The 24,193-nt window shown below is 38.9% G+C and overlaps 1 protein-coding gene across 1 annotated transcript in view; it reads right to left on the bottom strand.

Moving 5' to 3' along the window:
- Positions 1-24,193, bottom strand: part of CNTNAP5 (contactin associated protein like 5) — a 1,040,194-nt gene that overhangs the window by 289,453 nt on the left and 726,548 nt on the right. Inside the window, exon 13 of the mRNA XM_027562987.1 lies at positions 19,486-19,686. Coding sequence (XP_027418788.1) covers positions 19,486-19,686 — 201 coding nt within the window. The remainder of the gene's footprint in view (positions 1-19,485; positions 19,687-24,193) is intronic.

The raw sequence follows: 24,193 nt of genomic DNA, 5'->3' as shown, positions 1-24,193 counted from the left end.
CTATGGATCATTTTGAGCTGAAGACAATGGAGAATAAACAGAGACAAGGGAGTTCTCTATCCTCCTCTATTTGCCTAAAAGCAGGACATGTTTTCCAAAGTGTCCATTTCTCCTCTCTACCAGGAAGTTAATCACCTGGAGACAACTTTAGAGTCTGTCAACCTGGAGATGGCCTCCAGAGGAATCTACATATCAAATATTAATTACTGGCTTCTATCTTTACTGTTGGAAGCCTAAAACAACTGCTCTTTTGTCACAAATTTATTGTTTGTTGAAGATGCTGCATGAGCTGGAGTTCTAAGCCATCTCTTTGAGTTACTCATTTTTCCTTGGGTATCTCCCATCAAGATAAGAGTTATACATTTTAGTAAACTTCTGTTTGTTTTCCTTTTGTTAATCTACCTTATTACAGGGGTCTCTGCCAAGAACTCAGAAGCTTAGAGGAAAAATGATCTTTCCTCTCCTCCATACTTCCTTCTGGGAAATATGTCTCTTCCAGGTTGTAGCAGGTTTGAGGGATTCCAGAGCCCTCTCTTCCTCTTTCAAGGTGACAATTGAGAGACAAACTACTCTATAATTTTGGCTCCTTGAAGGAGAACACACGGCAGAACTCCTTCCTAGCCAATGTATGATGATTATTTGCCCTATTTGAAAAATGGAACATTGTTTTAAGACTGAGATGTTGTAACTTTCCCTTCCTTTTTTCCTTTTGCCTTTTTATTTTTCCTTCTTGGAGAAGGAAATGGCAACCCACTCCAGTGTTCTTGCCTGGAGAATCCCAGAAACAGGGGAGCCTAGTGGGCTGCCGTCTATGGGATCACACAGAGTTGGACACAACTGAAGTGACTTAGCAGCAGCAGCAGCTTGTTATGGCAACATAATTTACCTATCCTGTATGACATAGGATTATAAACTAATGTATTAATATAAACTAAAAGTCGTTTTAGACCATATTCTTATGATTTTTACATATAAGAAAGATTTTGTGAACACCTACTTTGTACCAGGTTCTAGAAGGATACAGAAATGAAAAAGACTCAGTAGTTATCCTTGAAGTATTCAGAGTTAGAAAAGTCTCACTTGGAGAAGAAAATTTTATTTCAATTTTGCCACTTGGGAAATGTATGTCCTCTATGACTCTTGGCCAACAAATGACCAACTCAGGATCCAAATACCACATATCTCCACCTCTTCCTAGAAAATTCCCTATGCAATAGCACAGTTTTGAATAGTTGCATCCATTGTATAATTGGACTGTTGTTTTTAAACTTGAGGGCCTTGAGACGATCACAGGGGCTTAGTTTCCTGTCATGCTTCCATGTTGAGAATGTCTTTATCTTCACTCAAGATGCTAAATGAGACAAAATATAGGGCCTTAATTCATAGACAGTTATCCAAAAGGTTTTCTTTCCCTCTCTTCCTTCCTTCCTTCCTTATTTCTTCCTTTCTTCCACCCTTCTTACTTCCTCTTTTTTCCTAATCCTCCCAAGGTGGAATCTGCAACTACGCCAATATTGTGACATCTTATCTTTTCTAAACTTAATCCAAAATTTTTGCTGAATATACAGATGGATTGTTAGAGTGTCAGCAACTTCATTTCTGATTTTCTCCTTATCTGACTTCTTTTCCCTGTCAGTGATGTGTTCACAGAGAGAATTAGTTTTCTATTCTTGGGAGCATCTTATGAAATGATTATCCAGATAGATTTTGGAATGACTTCTGACTGTGTCTATATAATACAGTTTACTAGGCAAAATCCCACCTCCCAGAATATTGGAAATAAAAGCAAAAATAAACAAATGGGACCTAATTAACCTTAAAAGCTTCTGCACATCAAAGGAAACTATTAGCAAGGTGAAAAGACAGCCTTCAGAATGGGAGAAAATAATAGCAAATGAAGCAACCGACAAACAACTAATCTCAAAAATATACAAGCAACTCCTACAGCTCAACTCCAGAAAAATAAACGACCCAATCAAAAAATGGGCCAAAGAACTAAATAGACATTTCTCCAAAAAAGACATACAGATGGCTAACAAACACATGAAAAGATGCTCAACATCACTCATTATCAGAGAAATGCAAATCAAAACCACTATGAGGTACCATTTCACACCAGTCAGAATGGCTGCGATCCAAAAGTCTACAAATAATAAATGCTGGAGAGGGTGTGGAGAAAAGGGAACCCTCTTACACTGTTGGTGGGAATGCAAACTAGTCCAGCCACTATGGAGAACAGTGTGGAGATTCCTTAAAAAACTGGAAATAGAACTGCCTTATGATCCAGCAACCCCACTGCTGGGCATACACACTGAGGAAACCAGAAGGGAAAGAGACACGTGTACCCCAATGTTCATCGCAGCACTGTTTATAATAGCCAAGACATGGAAGCAACCTAGATGTCCATCAGCAGATGAATGGATAAGAAAGCTGTGGTACATATACACAATGGAGTATTACTCAGCCATTAAAAAGAATACATTTGAATCAGTTCTAATGAGGTGGATGAAACTGGAGCCTATTATACAGAGTGAAGTAAGCCAGAAGGAAAAACATAAATACAGTATTCTAACGCATATATATGGAATTTAGAAAGATGGTAACAATAACCCTGTGTATGAGACAGCAAAAGAGACACTGATGTATAGAACAGTCTTATGGACTCTGTGGGAGAGGGAGAGGGTGGGAAGATTTGGGAGAATGACATTGTAACATGTAAAACATCATGTAAGAAACGAGTTGCCAGTCCAGGTTCGATGCACGATACTGGATGCTTGGGGCTGGTGCACTGGGACGACCCAGAGGGATGGTATGGGGAGGGAGGAGGGAGGAGGGTTCAGGATGGGGAACACATGTATACCTGTGGTGGATTCATTTTGATGTTTGGCAAAACTAATACAATTATGTAAAGTTTAAAAATAAAATAAAATTAAAACCAAAAAAAAAAAAATCCCATCTTGACTTGATTCAGTTCAAGAGAATGTTGTATAACTGGCATCTGGGTAGTTGATGACCTGGCAGACTCAAGCAAAGTTTGTTTTTGCTTGTCCATAAAGCTGAATTTAGGCAGATTTTAAGATTCACGTGCATTTCTACAGATGGGGTAGAGTCACATGGTTCTTTACTTAACGTCTTTGAACCTCGGTTTGTTTTATTAGTAATAACCTATACCTCAAGACAGTGTTCAATCCCTGGGTTGGGAAGATCCCCTGGAGGAGGGCATGGCAACCCACTCCAGTATTCTTGCCTGGAGAATCCCCATGGGCAGAGGAGCCTGGCAGGTTACAGCCCATGGGGTCGCAAAGAATCAGACATGACTGAGTGACAAAGCACAGCACACAAGCCACTGTAAGAATTAAACAAGGTGGTTTTACAATTCATCTTCCTTGTGGCTCAGCTGGTAAAGAATCCGCTTGCAATGAAGGGGACCTGGTTTCGATCCCTGGCTTGGGAAGATCCCCTGGAGAAGGGAAAGGTTACCCACTCCAGTATTCTGGCCTGGAGAATTCCATGGACTATATAGTCCATGGGGTCACAAAAAGTCAGGCATGGCTGAGCAACTTGCACTTTCACTTTTACAATTCATCTGTGCTAAAAACACTTGTAAAAACCTGACACATATCAAGTATTAGATTCAAAAGCTATACTGAATATTGTCTTTTCTTTTCCTTTTCTTCTAGTTTAAATGGTTTCTACACAGAGATTATTATGAATCTGAAAAGAAAAAAATATATATATATTTATATATAGGTATACACAGAAAATTCACATACACATTATATATATATACACATCATATAATGTATATATGTGTATTTACACACATATTGTAAGCAGGTATACATAGGAAAGGCTGTGTTTTATACATGTATATAAATATGACACTTTGTGACCAGCTGTATCTATCATATATAAACATGACTTCTTCAGTAATCACATCTCTCCTCATTTGGTAGAACTATCACACCGAACAAGGTATCTGGACTCAGGATCTCAATCTTGTTTTTCCTTCTTCCCTTCTTGACGTCTGTGTCTGACTTCTACTAGTCATGGGCTTTGAAGTTAAATCTCCTTGGATTCAGTTTCTTCTGATATGATCTAAGGTATTTTGTTTGCATGCATTCTCAATCACACCCAACTCTGTGACCCTATGGACTGTAGCCCACCAGGCTCCTCTGTCCATGGGATTTTCCAGGCAAGAACACTGACATGGGTTGCCATGTCCTCCTCCAGGGGATCTTCCCAACCCATGGATCAAATCCATGTTTCCTGCGCTTCCTATTGGCAAGTGGATTCTTTACCACTGAGTTTCCATTTCTTCATTTATAGGACTAGAATAATAACATCCTCCAAGTTAGGTTAACATGTTACCCATTTTGCGGATAAGAAAAAGTGCAACTCAGCAACTCAGATTATATGACCTGATGATTGCTACTCAGGGAGAAGGAACTGGCAACCCACTCCAGTACTCTCACCTGGAAAATCCCGTGGACAGAGGAGCCTGGTAGGCTGCAGTCCATGGGGTCGTTAAGAGTCGCACACGATTTCACTTTCACTTTTCACTTTCATGTGTCGGAGAAGGAAATGGCAACTCACTCCAGTATTCTTGCCTGGAGAATCCCAGGGATGGGGCAGGCTGGTGGGCTGCCGTCTATGGGATCGCACAGAGTCGGACACAACTGAAGTGACTTAGCAGCATGGCTACTCAGCAAAGAAGTACAAGAGCATTGGGGTTCAGTTATTTTTTGCTTCAAAATCTAAAATATCTCCATTGTGCCAAACTGAGCTTATAGCTTAAGAATCCCCACAACACCTAGAATATAGCTTGGCATTTTTCATCAGACCCTACACATACACACACACACACACACACACACAAAACCACACATGTATGAAGGAAAGTGCACAGAAGTAAAAACACCATAATGCACTCACCCTTACCTTTTAGCAAAAATGAGAGGACAGTGAAAATTATAAATATAAAAATACCTCTGTCATTTAAAAGAACTTAGGTAAATTGGAAACTTAAATTATGAAGGCTACAGGTGTCCAACCATGTTTATCCTTCCAACGATATTCCAATGATATGGGTGCAATTAATGTTACTTTTATCAACTTCATTCTTTTTGATGAGGAAGCTGAAGCTTAGAGATGTTAAGGACCTTACCCAAGGTCTCATGGCTGATCTGCAGTGGACCAGGGGCATGGACAGAGTCAGATGATACCGTGCCTTAGGCTCCTCACTGGACTCTGCTGCTTTTCTCTGGTACCATTATCATGAGGACTCCAGGCAGGAAGGAAATACATGCTTAGCTCTGAATCCCTGGTAACAAGCTATGAGATGCCATTATAGTATAGACTGATGGGCTTCATCTGTGCAGCTGGCATAATTGTATTCTCATGTCTACCTTATAACCACCAAATATATTATAAAGTAAATTATGTAATTGATACATAAATATTCTATGAAGTTAATGTTTTTGAAATAATGTCATTTGCAGTAATGTGGAAGGACTTTGAAATTAACATACTAAGTGAAATTAGTCAGAAGGAGAAAGACAAATACCATATGATATCACGTATATGGAGTCTAAATATGACACAAAGGAACCCATCTACAAAACAGAAACAGTCTCACATGTGATTGTCAAGGAGAAAGGGACATGGAGAAGGATAGACTGGGAGTTTGGGATTAGTAGGTACAGACTATTATATAGAGAATGGATAAACAAGGTCCTATTGTATAGCACAGGGAGCTACAGTCAATATCCTGTAATAAACCTTAATGGAAAATACACAAAAACAATGCCTATATTTATATGTATAACTGAATCACTTTGCAGTACAGTAGAAATTAACACAACATTGTAAATTAACCATACTTCAAATTTTTTTTTCTAAAAAAATAAGTTAATGTTTTTGCTATTCTTGACTTGTTATGACCTTGGGAAAGTTTCCTACCTTCTCTGCACATTCACTATTACCATATGGAAAGCACATTCTGAATAGATCAGGTGCATGAAGATGCCAAAAAATCACCTCCTATTAATATATAAATAAGTTATCATATTTCATGGCCTTAAGAGTCTCAGAAAAGTCCTTCTCTCTCTATTTTCTTGATTTATTTGTTTTATCAACTCTTCTTACTCCCTGTGATAAGAAAATAATAAGCTGTGACATCCATTTTTAACTCACTTTATGTTGGTTAGTATAGAATTGTCAGGGCAGAAAGGACACTTGGAGAGCATCACATAAAACCTGAGAAGATTAAAGATGGGAGAATTGATGCCTGTAAAATGTAAGTAACTTTCTCGAAGTCACAGAGAGTCTATGGTGGAATCAGAACAGGATAGCAGCTCCCACCACACAGACCAGCCCTTCCTATTTTATGAAGCTTCTTTCTACTTATAAGAGTCCCTGAAACAGACTTAGTCAAATGCATGTGTTTCACTGTGTGTCTCCTGATGTAATATGACTACTAGAAATACTTTTTATTAGTTGGGGAAGAATTTTCTATTCTTTCAACTACTATATACTAAATGTTTACTGGGTGCCACGTCTCAGCATTCCGAGGTTAAAAAGGTAAATGAGACAAAGAAGTTCCCTTTTTCATGAAGTTCCCATTCTCCTGACAGAGGTAGACAGTAGACAAACAAATTGGAAGAAAATATCAGGAAGTAATAACTTCTATGCAGAATTTGGAAATAAGGTAAAATGAAAAGAACAAGGGGATGGATACTTTAGTATATGTCAAATTTAAGTTAAGCGGGAAGAGGAATGAAGCCTCTGAATGTTGAAAATAGCTAGAACCTCACTATTAAGAGGTGGTGGGGGCAAGTTTGGCAAGAAACAGAATAAAGGGAAACAGAGTGAAATTTAATGGACAGATGTGTGAACAGGAGCTGGGTAAGTGTCTCAGCTGGCAGAGCTCTGTTAGCCACTGTGAAGAGTCTGGGCTCTATCTCAAGGGCACTGAAAAGAGTTTGAATCCCAGTTGTGCAATCTTGTTCTGGAAAGATCATCCCTTTGGCTATGTAGCAAGAGATCTAAAGCACAGGAAGTTGGGGGTACAGGGTTGGGTAGGAGAGGAAGCAGGAATTAGATGCACTTGTTTGGTCTGGAGATGATGGTTTACATTCAGGGAATAACAGTGGAATCAGAGAGCACAGGCTGGAGGAGAGTCAGCTGTGATGGATGAGTGTGAGTACTGGTTGGGGTCCCAAAGGGGAAACAGAGGTAGTGGGGAGGGATGAGTCCTAGGTTGTGCCTTTAAAAAGCTAGATAGATGGTTCAGTTCAGTTCAGTTCAGTTAGGTCGCTCAGTTGTGTCCGACTCTTTATGACCCCATGAATAACTCATGTCCATCAAGTCAGTGATGCCATCCAGCCATCTCATCCTCCGTCATCCCCTTCTCCTCCTGCCCCCAATCCCTCCCAGCATCAGAGTCTTTTCCAATGAGTCAACTCTTCACATGAGGTGGCCAAAGTATTGGAGTTTCAGCTTCATCATCAGTCCTTCCAAAGAACACCCAGGACTGATCTCCTCCAGAATGGACTGGTTGGATCTCCTTGCAGTCCAAGGGACTCTCAAGAGTCTTCTCCAACACCACAGTTCAAAAGCATCAATTCTTCGGCACTCAGCTTTCTTCACAGTCCAACTCTCACATCCATACATGACCACTGGAAAAACCATAGCCTTGACTAGACAGACCTTTGTTGCCAAAGTAATGTTTCTGCTTTTGAATATGCTATCTAGGTTGGTCTTAACTTTCCTTCCAAGGAGTAAGTGTCTTTTAATTTCATGGCTGCAATCACCATCTGCAGCGATTTTGGAGCCCCCCAAAATTAAGTCTGACACTGTTTCCCCATCTATTTCCCATGAAGTGATGGGACCAGATGCCATGATCTTCATTTTCTGAATGTTGAGCTTTAAGCCAACTTTTTCACTCTCCACTTTCACTTTCATCAAGAGGCTCTTTAGTTCCTTTTCACTTTCTGCCATAAGGGTGGTGTCATCTGCATATCTGAGGTTACTGAGATTTCTCCTGGAAATCTTGATTCCAGCTTGTGTTTCTTCCAGCCCAGCGTTTCTCATGATGTACTCTGCATATAAGTTAAATAAGCAGGGTGACACTATACAGCCTTGATGTACTCTTTTTCCTATTTGGAACCAGTCTGTTGTTCCACGTCCAGTTCTAACTGTTGCTTCCTGACCTGCATACAGGTTTCTCAAGAGGCAGGTCAGGTAGTCTGGTATTCCCATCTTTTTCAGAATTTTCCACAGTTTATTGTGATCCACACAGTCAAAGGCTTTGGCATAGTCAACAAAGCAGAAATAAATGTTTTTCTGAACTCTCTTGCTTTTTTGCTGATCCAGCAGATGTTGGCAATTTGATCTCTGGTTCCTCTGCCTTTTCTAAAACCAGCTTGAACATCTGGAAGTTCATGGTTCCTGTATTGCTGAAGCCTGGCTTGGAGAATTTTGAGCATTACTTTACTAGCGTGTGAGATGAGTGCAGTTGTGCAGTAGTTTGAGCATTCTTTGGCATTGCCTTTCTTTGGGATTGGAATGAAAACTGACCTTTTCCAGTCCTGTGGCCACTGCTGAGTTTTTTAAATTTGCTGGCATATTGAGTGCGGCACTTTTATAGCATCATCTTTCAGGATTTGAAATAGCTCAACTGGAATTCCACCACCTCTACTAGCTTTGTTCATAGTGATGCTTTCTAAGGCCCACTTGACTTCACTTTCGTAGTATATTTATTAAATTTGAGAAGGTAGACAGGTGAGTGGATTGAGGGGTTGGTTGAAGAGAGGACATAGATACAACTTCAAAAGTCAACAATGCTCTTGGATAGGTAAATACCACATGTATAATAAGTAAAATATAGTTTAGAAAATAAGTTTGTCTACAAGCCAACAGGAGACAAATCCCCTAATTGAACTATTTCACCAGGTATATCATGGGATTCTGAGACCCCCTCCTGGTAGCCAAGGGAGGTAATATTCCCCTTGCTGTTTGGAAAAAGGGATAAAACAGTTGCTAAAACAACAGCAGTATCCTTAATATCTATGCAACTTCCAACATAAACTTATTACAATTATAGTCAAGGGAACTGAATCTTACAAAACCTATGTAACTTGCCCAAGATCTCCCAGCTAATAAGCAGAAGACTTATTAGCAGAATTGAAGACCTAGTTTCATGATTCCAAAATGTAAGGTCGTTTGGGGTTGCTGCCACTGTACTATATCTTTGGATTAGAAAACAGGATTCTTCTTCTTGTAAATACATTTGAGGCAAACTAAGTGAATGTGACCTTTCAATGTGTGAGGAGAAAAATAAAAACTTCTCTGAATACAGGGTCCACATGTTTTGACACGGGTTATCTGTATTGACTGTTTAATGACTAAGTCTGAATGGAAATTCACTTGCAGCCACATTCAAATCATGTTTTGAATTTATGTAGTAGTTTTATTTCCCTTAGATACACCCATATTTCTTCTTTCATTAAAGTGTATGTCTTCTTTGTAAAATCCACCCACCTTTAATTTTGACTTTATGTCCTTAGTGAAATACAATGACTAAGTTATTAGAAGATTTAGAAAGGTGGCTTTAGGACACAGACTTGCACTGACTAAAATGCACTGACTTGATTAATGTGATGATATTTTTATATTTTTTTAAGACCTGTGGCAAACTCTTATAAACCTATTTTAGCTGTATTACATTAGGGGAGACAAAAGTTCCTAAAGGGGACACATGGAGAGTCAGACACATTTCCAGACTGAATTAGAATTGATCAATCATTGGCTGGCAGGATATCAGAGTGAAAGAACCTGCACTGAGCTGTGTTTGACTCCTGCTTCTCCCATGCATTTGCTGGGCTTCCTTAAGCCAGTTGACTATACAAAATTTTGAAGACCTAGTAAACATGTATTTTACTTTTAAACATGTGCCTGCTGCTGCTGCTGCTGCTGCTACACTAACCCTATTACAAGATGGAATAACATTTGCCTCCTTTTGCACAATGACTAGCCTGAGTGACTGCCTTCTAATATTTACAAAGTTGCAAAATTAATACTGTTTGACTTGTAATACTAGCAAATAAAATGCAATATAGCTTTCACCTGATTTACTCTGCTTATTGGGATGTTGGTCCCTGAAAACTACCCATTGTATTATGAGAAAGCCACGCCACAACAGAGAAAGAATGTATATTCAATTAAGGTCCCAGGCCAGAGCCAGCACCAAATGATGGAGTGAGCCCCAGTCCTAGCGCCAGGTAATGTGGAACAGAGCAGAGACACTACATGCTGCTGGACCCTGTCCCAGCTTCAGATTCATGGGCAAAATGAATGGAGAAAACATCCTCAAATGATGCCACCAACAAGAAATTAATTTCAAGACTATACAAATGACTCATAAAAGTCAATATTAAATAAACAAGCCAATTAAAAAAAAAATAGGCCGAAGATCTAAATAGACATGTCTCCAAAGAAGACATACAGATGGCCAACAGGCATGTGAAAAAATGCTCAACATCAGTAATTATTTAAAATTGCAGATCAGAACTACCATGAAGTGTCACCTCACACCAATCAGGATGGCCATCATCAAAAAGTCAACAAATAATAAATGCTAGAGAGAGTGTGGGGAAAAAAGGAACCAGTCACTGTAGGGAACAGTTTGTAGATTCCTTAAAAACTAAAAATAGAGTTATCATATGATTCTGCAGGGGCTTCCCTGATAGCTCAGCTGGTAAAGAATTTGCCTGCAATGCAGGAGACCCCGGTTCGATTCCTAGGTTGGGAAGATCCCCTGGAGAAGGTATAGGCTGTCTACTCCAGTATTCATGGACTTCTCTGTTGGCTCAAATGATAAAGAATCCACCTGTGGGATTCTGGGTTTAATCCCTGGGTTGGGAATATCCCCTGGAGGAGGGCATTACAATCAACTCAGTATTTCTTCCTGGAGAATCCCCATGCACAGAGGAGATCGGTGGGCTACAGTCCATGGGGTCACAAAGAGTTGAACACAACTTAACAACTAAGCAAAAATGATCCTATAATCCCACTCCCCGGGCATATGTCTGGAAATAACTATCATTCGAAAAAACACATGCACCTCAATGCTCATGGCATCATTATTTTATAATAGACAAGACATGGAAGCAATCTAAGTGTTATTTAACAGATAAATGGATAAAGAATATCTGGTATATATACAATGAAATACCAGTCAGCGATAAAAAAGAATGACATAATGCCATTTGTAGCAACATGGATAAACCTAGAGATTACCACACTAAGTGAGGTAAATCAGACAAAGAAAGACAAATATCATATGATATTGCTTTTATGTGGAATCTGAAAAAAAAGCTACAAATGAATTTATTTACAAAACAGAAATAGACCCACAGACATAGAGAACAAATGTATGGTTACCAAATGGAAGCAGGGGAGGGATAAATTAGGAGTTTGGGATGAACAGATACATACTGCTATATATAAAATAGATAAACAACAAGGACTTACTGGCTAGCACATAGAACTACATTCAATATTTTATAATAACCTATATGGGACAAGATTCCAAAAAGAATGAATATCTGTATAACAGAATCATTTTGCTATACACCTAAAACTATCAGGATATTGTAATCAACAATATTTCAATTTTTAAAAATTACTATTGTTTAAACCACTAAGTTTTATGGTGGTTTGTTACATAACAGTTGATAACCAGAACACAAGATAAAACATTTATTTGGATACTTGTATTTTTATATGATTATCTTCCCTTCCTCTTTGAAATGTTTTTATGTTTTCTGGGTGTTATTTTGGAATTTAGATGGAAGTGAAAGCTAGAGAGACATGTATTTGAAATGGTATCCAACACTTAGTGGCTAGAAGACTGTGCATGACCCTCATAGTTTCTTAGAGCTTCCCCTTCTATCAATAAAACTGAAAATAATACCAACTTCATAAGACCATTGAGAGCATTAAATGAAATAACGTTCAAAATACCTGGTGCACAGAAGGAGCTCAGTAGCCAAGAGTCAATATCATCACCACCAGTGGTGATATCAAAGAGTATGCAATACAGGGACCATGAGTTTCTTTATAGATTAGATTCTTGCTGTACACAAAGTAGAAATAGTTTTTTATTAAAGAAATTTCAAACACTGCCCTGGTATTTTGTCTTGCAGATGTTACGGTATAGTTTTGTGGTTTTGATTATATTGCTCCTCTGACAAAAGTTGTTTTTAATGGTATGGTTGACAGCCTGGTGTAATGAAAAGACCATGTGCTATGGGATCAGTTCTACCCCTGTATTTTGTGTGCAAATGTGCACAAGTGTCTTTGGTTTGTTTCTGTTATCCCTATTATAATCATGAGGGCAGAAATACTGGCTTTTTCACTGTTTAATTCCCACTGGCCAGAAAAGTATGTGGCATATAATGGATAATCAATCAATAAAGATTACTTAAAAGAAAATACATTGTCATCATCTGTTAATGATCTTGTTTGGTACAGATATTGGGGACAAAGAGTTTTCAGTTTAGCAAACACCAGCGCACCTTCTAGTGCTATTTCTTTTATCTCAGTAATTTGATTTTTTGGCCTCATCATTCCTTACTTAGTTCTAAACCTAAATGTTAGCTTTGTACACACTGAAAGTTGAATATTGCAGATGGTCATGAGGGTTTCTATACACAAGTGCATTTACAGATCTATTTTGACATACAAAGATTATATAATGAGCATATATAGGGCTTCCTAGGTGACTAGGTGGTAAAGAATCCACCTGTCAAGTAGGAGACACAGGTTCAGTTCCTCGGTAGGGAAAATCTCTAGAGAAGGAAATGGCAACCCACTCCAGTATTCTTCCTGGGAAATCCCATGGACAGAGGAGCCTGGTGGGTTACATTCCATGGGGTCACAAAGAGTTGGACATGATTTAATGACTAAACAGCAGCAGCAAGTAGAGTGTAAATAATGCATATTTTTAATACATATTATAGTGTGTATATCCTGGAGGAGGGCATGGCAACCCACTCCAGTATTCTTGCCTGGAGAATCCCTATGGACAGAGGAGCCTGGCAGGCTATATAGTCCATGGGGTCACAAAGAGTCAATTGAGCAACTAAGCACAGCATATAGTGTGTATGTATGTATATAGTAATATATATATATATGGTCTAAATTATATATTATGTGTTATATATATGGCTAGCTAGCTGTATGTTCACTAAAATATCATTAATTAAGGGGAATTTGAGAATTTAAAGTAGTGTAAGGAAAGTAGGATTTTATTACCTTCAAAGTCATGGGAACATTACTAGCCATAACAATTGACTTCAGGTGGAAACCCCTCATGACATGCCTGCATGAATAAATGAATAAGAACCTATTTCTTGGAGAGAAGTAGGGGTTCTGAGGTGCTATCAGGCACCCCATCATTAGTTCTTCTGAGGAACTTAAACAATCCTCACCACAGACTTGTTTGCAAGACTGATTTGCTTGAGGTCAAGCTGTCCTATAGATATTAGATTTCGAAGTAATGGAGTCTGAATGTCCAATGATTTTATGTGTATCATGACTGACTTCTTATCTCTGCCTTAGTAAGCTCACAGCTTTATTGGGAAAGGTATTCCCAAACAGGATTTCAGTACACAGAGTGCTAAGTGCAAAAACACACATACCACCTAGATACTTAGACTGTGATGAGTGAATTCAAGGTGAGGATTCTAGACACCATGGAGATGATTAAAAGAAAAGGTGGGGGACAGATAGGACTCTCAGTCCCCATTGCCTGCAGGGGCCTGGCCACCCCAGGAGGTCTCCTTCCTATGCCCCTCTCAATCTTGTCCTCCTTCTAGGCTGACGGACTGTGGGTTATGGAACAAATTGGGTATGTGATTAAAGTGCTTTCTCAATAACTTTTTCTCCTATTCCCTGTGTGCATCCAGAACTGGATCCTTTTTCATTTCATATGCTTATCACATGATACCTTCAGATCTTGCCTAAGGCAAAATTCCTATGGAAGTGCTGACCTTGAGAAAACGCCTGAGCTCAGCCAGCACAGCCCTTGTCCCAGGGCACAAATGGCCACCTCCTAGCCCTGTGGCAGGGCACTGCTGAAAACTGGCTGACTGAGTAATGCTGTCTTGGAAACGTCTCTGTAGCACGGCGTCTCAGCCCTGCATCAAGCTCAGGGTAAGAAGTAGCAAGCAGATACAACTACAAAGATGTGTGGGAATAACACAGACACTTTTCCCATGGACCCCAGTGGTTTGGAATTCTTGTCCATTGCAGAGTTTCTAGTATAAACTTTCAGTTAAAGAGACAGATGACACATTTCACTGGCTGGCACTTATCAGCAGCTCTGGGGGACAATATCAGAGGAAACTGTCAGAAAATGACAGTGTCATGGTTCAGTCACTAACTAAATGAAAAAGACACAGTGCTGAACCAAGCCTGACCTTATCCTGCTTGTCTTTCTCCTCTTTCTGCTTCCATTGCCGCTAGAAGAACAGAACCAGAGCCAGAGGCAAGAGCAGACAAGAGACAGAGGAGACTTTGGTGACAATGTTTGGGATACACAGAGCCATATGGAGGGGTGTGTGGGCCCTAGAAGCTGCAGCATGTGAGCAAGGACACTGCCAACCTGTGAAGTTGCCCAGGAATTGCCCTCTTCAAGCCACCTTGACAATCCCACAGCCTTAATATACATGACTCTGGCAGCTGACTCGTCTCTCCATCTAATTTTCTTACAAAATAAGGAAAGTCATACAAACTCACATATTCCCTGATGACCTGATATCCTTATAACTTTTGGTTCTTTGAGTTTTGCATGATTATCAGAGATCATATCCTCACTTTCTCCTTTAATTTTGATTGGTATCTAATTTATTTACAATGTTGTATTAGTTTCAGGTATGCAGCAAAGTTATCAGTTATGTATATCAACTCTTTTTCAGATTCTTTCCCATATAAGCCATTGCAGAGTACTACATAGGCCTGTGCTATACAGCAATCCTTATTAGTTATCTAGTCTTTGCTTTGCCCTGAGGCAGAGCAGGGTGCAGGTCTGTCCCTTGCCAACTGTGTGGCACTGATCAAGCATCCTACCCTCTCTGAGGTTCTGTTTCCTAAAATGCCAAGTAGGATAACAACCCTTCCTGAGTAGAACTGTTGTTTGGATTACAGATCATGCTTGAAGACATCTTCAAATATGAGAAACACTTAGTCACTGGCAGCCATTTAGAAAGTTACTTATTTTTCTCATCTTGCTGTCTTTCATTTCCTCCCTCTATTATCTATTGCGTATAGTCTGGAGGAGGATCTACAGCAAGAAGGCATCCTTCACATTCTTCTCTTATTGATCTGAGTCCACTGTAGCCAAAATGTACAATATGGTATTTCTTCTACTAATCCTGGCTGCCTGTAGTTATCTCCTTCCAATAAGCTATGGGAATCAGACTACATATTTTTTAATTAACCAAAAATATTTAAAATTGTCTTGATCCTCTTCTGCACTTATCAGATTGCCAAAATTGAAGTAAAGTGTTAATACTTAGTGCTGGGAGATGGGCACCTGAGGTCTCACAGTGATGTTTGGAGTATAAATTGCTCTAACTGTGACCCACTGCAGATGTCAAGATGGCAAAAGTCTTCAAAATATGTACATACTTTGACTTGGTAACCGCACCTCAAGGAACTTATCCTAAAGACATTATATCTGTGTGCAAAAATCTTTTCGCAGCATGTATAATAATGAAAAAGAAGGAAAAATCTAAATGTCAAAACTAGATCTGTTCTGTCTGTCCATTGTGATACATCCATATAATGGAAGACTTATTAAAAAATTATGCTATAAAATCATATTTACTGATACAGAAAGATATTTGTATTCTGCGTGTGTAACACATACAGTAACTAAAACAGTTTCAGTGGGGGGGCCCTGACTTAAGTAGATAAGGGGAACCCTTCCTCAGCTCTTCTAGAGAGCAGATTAGGGAGGAGATGATGATCTCTAGTCCCTCCTCTGCTCTCCCTGTCTCTCACCAGGGGAAGGGATTTCCATAATGGTTAGAGAAATTAGGTAAATATCCCTGTAGGTGTGTGCCTGTTGTGGACTAAATGTGTGTGTCCTTCCAAAATCCAAATGTTGAAATCCTAACCCCCAATTTGATGGCATCATGAGGTGGGGACTTTAGAAGGTGATTAGGTCATACCCTCTCTCTAAAACGTGCTCAGAGAATTTATAACAGTTGAACTAGACAAAAAGCACATGCTATTCACAATAACCAAGATATGGAAGCAACCTAAATGTCCATTGACAAATGAATGGATAAAAAAGATATGGTTATATATATATATATATATATATGATGGAATATTACTTAGCCTTTAAAAAGAATGAAATAATGCCATTGTAGCAACATGAATGGAACGTAGAGAGTGTCATACTGAGTGAAATAAGTCAGAGAAAGACAAATACCATATGATATCACTAATATGTGGAATCTAAAATATGATACAAATGAACTTATTTACAAAATAGAAACAGACTCACAGACATAGAAAACAAACTTATGGTTATTGAAAGAGAGGGAGTAATAAATTTGGAGTTTGGGATTAAAAGATATGTACTACCATATACAAAATAGATAAACAACAAGGACCTATAGTACAAAGGTCTTAGCTATGTACAGTTTAACACAGGGAACTGTACTCAATATTTTAATAACCTGCAAGGGGAAATATATATATATATATATATATATATATATATATACACACTTTGATTTAAAAAGAGAAGCATATACAAGACAATGATAAAGTCAAGCTGATATCACAGGATGTATATACTAAAGGAACCCCAAAACATAATTTAAAAAGACACATCTATACCAATGTTCATAGTAGCACTGTTTACAACAGCCAAGGCATGGAAGCAACCTAAATGTCTATTGACAGATGAGTGGATAAAGAAGATATGGTACATATGCACAATGGAATATTACACAGCCATGATAAGGAACAAATTGGGTCATTTGTAGTGATAAGTCTGTCATACAGAGTGAAGTAAATCAGAAAAAGAAAAATAAATATGGATGGTATGGGGGGTGTGGGAGGAAAGTCCCAGAGAGAAGGGCGATAATACACACACACACACACGCACACACACATATCATACCATATGATATCACTAATATGTGGAATCTAAAATATGATACAAATGAACTTATTTACAAAATAGAAACAGACTCACAGACATAGAAAACAAACTTATGGTTATTGAAAGAGAGGGAGTAATAAATTTGGAGTTTGGGATTAAAAGATATGTACTACCATATACAAAATAGATAAACAACAAGGCTGATTCATTATGTTTTATAGCAAAAACACAACATTGCAAAGCAATTATACTCCAATTAAAAATAAATGAATAAATGAAATTCCATAGTCAGAATGAACATAATTCCATTTTCCCTAAAGTTCCACCAAACCAATTGTTAGGAAACTAGAAGCAACACAATGAGAAGAGGGTAGCATGGTTTTCTAGACACAGCCTCTGCAAAGAGTGCTGAGAGTGACATGCAGGTTTGACAGTCAGGAGACAGGGAATCTGAGCACATACAAACATTGACTCTCTGAGGACACTGGTAAAAAGGGACACCCAGCAGGGCCTCTGATCTAATCGACCCTGCGGGCATGGCTGAGTCCATGAAGACTAAAATAACTGATTTTCACAATGATGATCCCAAATAATCAAGAAAAGGTTACATTTCACGTTCAGAATTCTCTGCTTAAGAAGGCAAGGGAGCATGTAATCCATTTGAGAAACATTTTCATTTCAAATAGTTAAAAATTCTTTAAAAACAGTTTGGGTGCTTAAAGGGGTAACTGACAGTTACCTAGAAAATCCACTTATGTAGAACAACTTCTTCCCTAAAGACTCTAGATCAGTGAGGCGGTGGGTAGCTGTATTTAGTTAGGTTTCTAGCACTTCTTCTTCTTTGACATTTCATTGTCTAATTTCCTGAAGCCTTTCAAAATTCCTCACTTTCAAGGAACATAAATTCCTTAAGGCTAAAGATTCTGACACCCTTTCTTGGATATTCCACATCCCTGTTATACTTGGGCTTTTTTTTTCCCCTGTCACAAATGATGAACTGACATTCACAAAAATAACAGACCCCAAAGGCATGCATCAACTTTGACCAAGCCCTCTTGACATTTTGCAAACCCTTTTGAATTATGGTAAGCAATCCTAGAATCGTCTTTTGCAACCCTTTATCAACCATTTGATCTAGAAAATCCAGAAGAACAATCAATATATAAATAAAGTTAACATAATTTTTTTTAAAAAACCTTTATTTTTTAAAGTCATTTCTCCTTGTTTAGGAAAACATCTTAGGAATTCCTGCAGAAATCAGCAACTTTTAGAAGATGTCTGCTCTCTTCTACTAATCCTGGATTTCAGCTGCAGTATTTACAGCCTCCAACCAACTCTGCTTGCTTCAGGCTGGCCTTCACAATCCAAACTGACTCTGGCCAGTCTATCCTGTTACTGTTTGTCCTGAGTTCAGTTGTTTTTGCATACCGACAGACTCCCTTGATTTGTCTCAATTCTAGAGTCAAGGGGAGATTCTGTCAACAACCAGGGACCTCTGTTCAGTCCCGAATGGTAGGTTTTCCCTCCATTTCCAGGGCTTGTCCCTATACTTGTGCTCCTAAGTGTACCATTAAATCCCCTGGATTGTCTGGTTGTTGAATATAGTGTGCAGTGTTAAATACATTGCATCCTTAGAGCTATTTTCCTTTCTATCTTCATTTCAAAAATCTGAACATAAACCTAGCATGTACTTGAACTCTTGGTGAAAATTAAATGTTAATAAAGTAGTATACCCTTTAAAAAAAAAAAAAAAGAGTCATCTCAATTCAGGCCTGCACTTTTCAGATAACATGAGTACTGTAAACACACAGGATGTGCCAGCCTGCCCACTGAGCTCATTGCCTAATACTGCCCCATTATGCATCCTTTCCCCAAATATAACTCACTGCAGTTTGGTGAATGAGCTGAAATCCTTGATGCTTTCTAATCTGCCAGAAAAACCATTTCCTCCTTCACACTTTCTAAATCTAGTTCAAGAGTCATTGCTCTCAAGAAAATTTCCATTCTCACCAGTCTTGCAAAATGGGTGTTGTTACTGTCCCTTTTTTGATTTGAGGAGAAACACTTGAGAGGCTACAGAACCCCCTTGAGGTCACGGCCTGGGCACCAGAGAAAGAACTAGCCCATCAAGTGTCTCTCCTGGTGGCATTTTTCTCATGTATAGGGAACCATGTAGGTGCAGCCCCCTGGTTGGCAAACCTTTCTCTCCTTGATATTCCAGGGTTGGGGGCCCATGTGTCACACCGTGGTCCCCCAGTATGGCACATGCAAAGGGGCCCAGGAGGGGTGTTTCTTACCTGGCGTGTTGAGCAGGCGAGACCTCTTGCAGTGGTAGGCTACCTCCTGCTCACAGTGCTCGGAGCCATCGATCACTGCTTCCAGCTGCTCCAGGCTGCCTCCATAGTCCAAGGTCATGGAGTAGGGCTTCTCAGGGTTGGCACCTTGCACATGGGTCAATTCTGTGTTGTTGTGCTGCATCAACGTCCAGATCTTGTCCTCTGCCCAGAAAACACAACCCAAGCAAGGTGAAAAGATGATCATGCTTAAAGGCCTCCAAAAAGCTGGAAAAATGAAACAGGATTGTGTGAGCAGTGTGATGTTTGGTGGCTGCAGGTACATCAGTTAATTGCCACTTGAGTGCTCTACTCATAAGAATTTAACCCGAGAATTTTTTCTCCTAGAGTTCCACCCAGAGGTAGTGTGGGGGTTAATTATCTTAAGAGCTAAATTTGTGAAGCCCTTACTCCACAAGTTCTATGCTTAATGTCCATTATCTCATTGAAAATGGACATGATTTATGAAAAGTCATAAAACAAAAATAGAAACAGACAACAGAACAGGAATAAAAGGAAATGAATTCATCAGTTGTGGGAAGGACAATTTGGAACAGGAAGAACTTAGAAATGAGATATTTTGTGATCAGAAGTAGAATGTAACTAAATATGCTCAAAGATAACTATCATGGTGATGATATACATAGAAGAATATAGGTCACTGACAAATTATCAAATGTACAACCTGTCGGTAATTAAATGAACAAAAATAAAATGTTAAACGTTTCCAATTAATAAATAAATAAAACTGACATCATCTAAATCAGAGGGAGTTGGTCCTGCCATGTTAAAAATGAGGGAAAAGTGAATAAGGAAAACCAGGCAGGTTTTCTAAGATTATATAGTTAGTTAATGACTAAGTGAGAATTGGAACCCAGGATGTCTGACTCCAAAGACACTACTTCCAGATAGTGATACACACTCTTCCTCACAAGAGAAGCACTAGCATAGATCATTTTCTCAGAGAACCATAAGCACCACTTTGAAAATAAGACCTATTCACAGAAAGCATGTGTGACACATACATCATAACAAGGATGAGAATGTGTAATACACACATACATGCAAGGCACTTAACTGAAGCTTGTTATTTATTCTCCATGGTACTTCTACTTACCAAAAATATTTTAAGAGTTTTACATTAAAACAGCATGCGGAGATGAGGGCCTAAAGATCAGGGAAGGAGAACATGCTTTGCCTTCTATCCGTAAGAATGGAAGGTGAAGAGAGGAGAAGAATTTTATTTTTAGAGCTTGGGAGATCTGGACTTGAAAGCTATTCTATGAACAACAAACTTGGGCAAGTCACTTCACTTTTGGAGGGGCTTAATTTTATCATCAGTTTTAAGAAAAGAAGTTATGAAGTCACAAGGCATTTGGGGATGCATCAGACATTCTGGAATAATAGACTGAAATATTTTCAGCAATCAGACATAGAATTGAATTCCGAACTTGCTCACAAATAAAGTGAAAGAGGAAATAGGAGGACTTGAAAAGCTTTTGTCATCTGAGAATCTTGCCCACATAATAACATCATTACTCTTCATAGATGCTCAGAGATGAAAAAGAACCTTGCCCAGACATCATGTGGTTTCCGTCCTCTCTCTCTCTCAGTCATTTAGTTTCACAAATGAGGAAACCAGAGTCTAGGAAGTAAAGGAATGACCCACAACATATCTATTATGAGATGGTAAGCATATACACTGCCACTGTGACAAATATTTCTAGTTACAGTATACAACCAGCACTACTTAGAAGCATGATGGTGGCAGCTGGCCATGAAAAAGAAAATAATATTAAAAACAACTGGCAAGCAGTATCCCTGGTTTTACTTTCTCTGTCTCAACTCTGTATATGAGTTAGGATAAGTAACTTCATTGCCCTGAACTTCAGTTTCAATATATTTTTAGAAAAGGGAGGAAGAGAAAGTTTGATCTTCACAGTTCCTAAATGAGGAAATATTTATTGCAGCAGAAAATTAAACCATGCTCAAACATTCTGATTCTTCTTAACACTCTTTTCCGAAACCAACCCCCTAATAGCCCATATCTCCAATGTTTAATTGAATGACATTTTCTATAAAGTCTAAAAAAATCAGGTTATTGGATTTTGGTTTTGAAAGCAAAAATAAGGCTTGATTCATATTGGTAAAAATAATAATGTTACACAAACAATGAACCAGAAATTTCAAAAATGTTGGTACCAGTACAGACAAATGTCGATAAAATAAACAAAGTGGTCATTCAATAATACAACACTGTAGAGGGAGAAATAAAAACTGCCAATTTTGAAATGTCCATGGTACTTATAAGAAACAGAACTCTAATGAGATGCCATGTTACTGTTCCATTCTAAGATATTTTACATACATTATCACCAGAACTCATAACAATCATGGTAGATATCAATATAAATATAGAAACAAACATAGATATTATAGGTATCCATATAGATACAGATATAAGAAGGAAAGAGAAAGTAAACTTGTCCCCAGTCTCAATGTGTCCAATCTGTCTGACTCCAAAATTGTTCCTCACAGCATCACTAAAGTACACAAATTTGGATTTCCTTCTAAATGTACACTGATTTTCATACCTTTGTCCATCCAGTGTTCATACACTACTTAAACAATTTGCTTATTCATTTACTCATTAGCTCATTTTTTTTTCCAAAATCTTACTCTATCTTTGGCAAGAGGGAGAAGAAAGAGTGGTATCAGAGAGACAATCTTTTATCCCAAAGCCGCGAATATCGCAAACCCCTCCTTCTGGGCCCAGAGAGTGAAATGTTCAGAGTTGAACTCTTGGCACTTTTTGATATATGCGATAGACAGAAGACACGAAGGAACAACTAAGGGCTCCAAAAGCGCCCCTCAGTTCACTTAACACACGTCACAAGCACGGTCTGACCAACAGGAAGAGAGACGATTACTCGAAACCTAGGGTCTCTTAGGTGGTTTCATTTCAAAGACAGCCTTTGTCATCTCATTATTTTTCTCCTGGGTGATAGAAACATAAAGACTAAAAATAAGAAGAAAACTGGATGTTATCTTTTTCTCACTTTCTATTTTTTCTCCCACTTCCTGGGTTGCTGTGCAGATTAGGCCCTGAAACTGATGAAACATGAAAAGCCAGGGGTCAGTGCCACTCAGGAGAGTCAGCTTTGATGGCTGATGTTCCTGATACATGGAATAAAGTAGGGACAGGTAGTTTTAGCTAGGGAAGGTGTAGGTGAAAGATCTCAAGTATCATTCATTTTGAATAGGCTTTTAGGGGGACAGAGGGTGATCCATCAGAGAAGGAAATGGCACCCCACTCTAGTACTCTTGCCTGGAAAATCCATGGACGGAGGAGCCTGGTAGGCTGCAGTCTATGGGGTCGCTAAGAGTTGGATACGACTGAGTGACTTCACTTTCACTTTTCACTTTCATGCATTAGAGAAGGAAATGGCAACCCACTCCAGTGTTCTTGCCTGGAGAATCCCAGGGATGGGGGAGCCTGGTGGGCTGCCATCTATGGGGTCGCACAGAGTCGGACACAACTGAAGTGACTTAGCAGCAGCAGCTGCACGGTGATCCATGCATGGACCTACATATACTATAAATAAAACTGGACTCATGAGCTAAATGTTCAAGATGGTAAATTTAGTCAGTGGGCAATGGACAGAGTGTGAATTTTGGCCTCAGAAAATCTAGATTTGTAAGTCAGCCCTACACTTATTGGCTAACCATACTTGGTCAAATGATTACTTTTCTGAAGTTCAGTTTCTTCATCAATTATACTTTAAAAAGCAGCAATGATGCCAACTGTAGAGGATGGTTGTAAAGATTAAGATAGGAGATCAGTGTGAGAAATTCTATTATTAACTAAATAATTAGATATTTAATAGGGATCTGTGTGTATCACTTAGAAAAAGATATATGACATCTCCAAATCCAGGAGCTCACAGATGTCTGATGCTGATATTAACAGAAGCATTAAAAACAAGAAGAAGATATGACTGGTCTCTTGTGGTTCTCAGGATAGCCTGCTTCAAGAAGGTTGTTTCCCAGTCCAGAAAGGAAGATCCACAAACATCTAGAGGAGAAACACACTAAGCTTGACCTTCTCTCTGCAGATCCATGGGGAAAACATACCAGATTCAAGAGTCCCAGAATGGAAAATGCTTCCCCCTGGTAGTTTGTGAACTTGGATTTTCACACAAGAAAACCAAACAGGTTTCCCTCTAACTCAAGTAAGTCCAGTTTCATGCAGAGACCAAGGAGGAAATCAGCTAAAAGCTATGATTGGCAGAGCATCATAAAATCCTCCAGGCTCCAAACACCACCTCAGCTGATGTGCCTCCAGCACCATCCCTCTGCCACACGGCATCCACCCTAACTGCTAGTCTCTAAAGATGCATTTAAGGCTTCAAGGTACCATGAGACAGCCTGGCTTTAGAAACCCGCCCATCTGATGAACGTCTATGTTCTACTCTAGTAGGAAGACTTTGCACAAGTTATATACATCTCTAAAGTTTCCTCATTGGTAAACAGTATATTTATATTAATCGTTCCATCCATGATGATAAAATGATCCAGTATCATGTTTTACATGGACACGTAACTGGTTGTCTGGCATGCAAAAGAGTGAAAAATCTTTATATTCAAACTTTTCTATGACATTAAAATGAGC

This window comes from Bos indicus x Bos taurus, chromosome 2 (genome assembly GCF_003369695.1).
Source record: "Bos indicus x Bos taurus breed Angus x Brahman F1 hybrid chromosome 2, Bos_hybrid_MaternalHap_v2.0, whole genome shotgun sequence".
NCBI lineage: Eukaryota > Metazoa > Chordata > Mammalia > Artiodactyla > Bovidae > Bos > Bos indicus x Bos taurus.
This window is presented reverse-complemented; position numbering and strand designations above follow the sequence as displayed.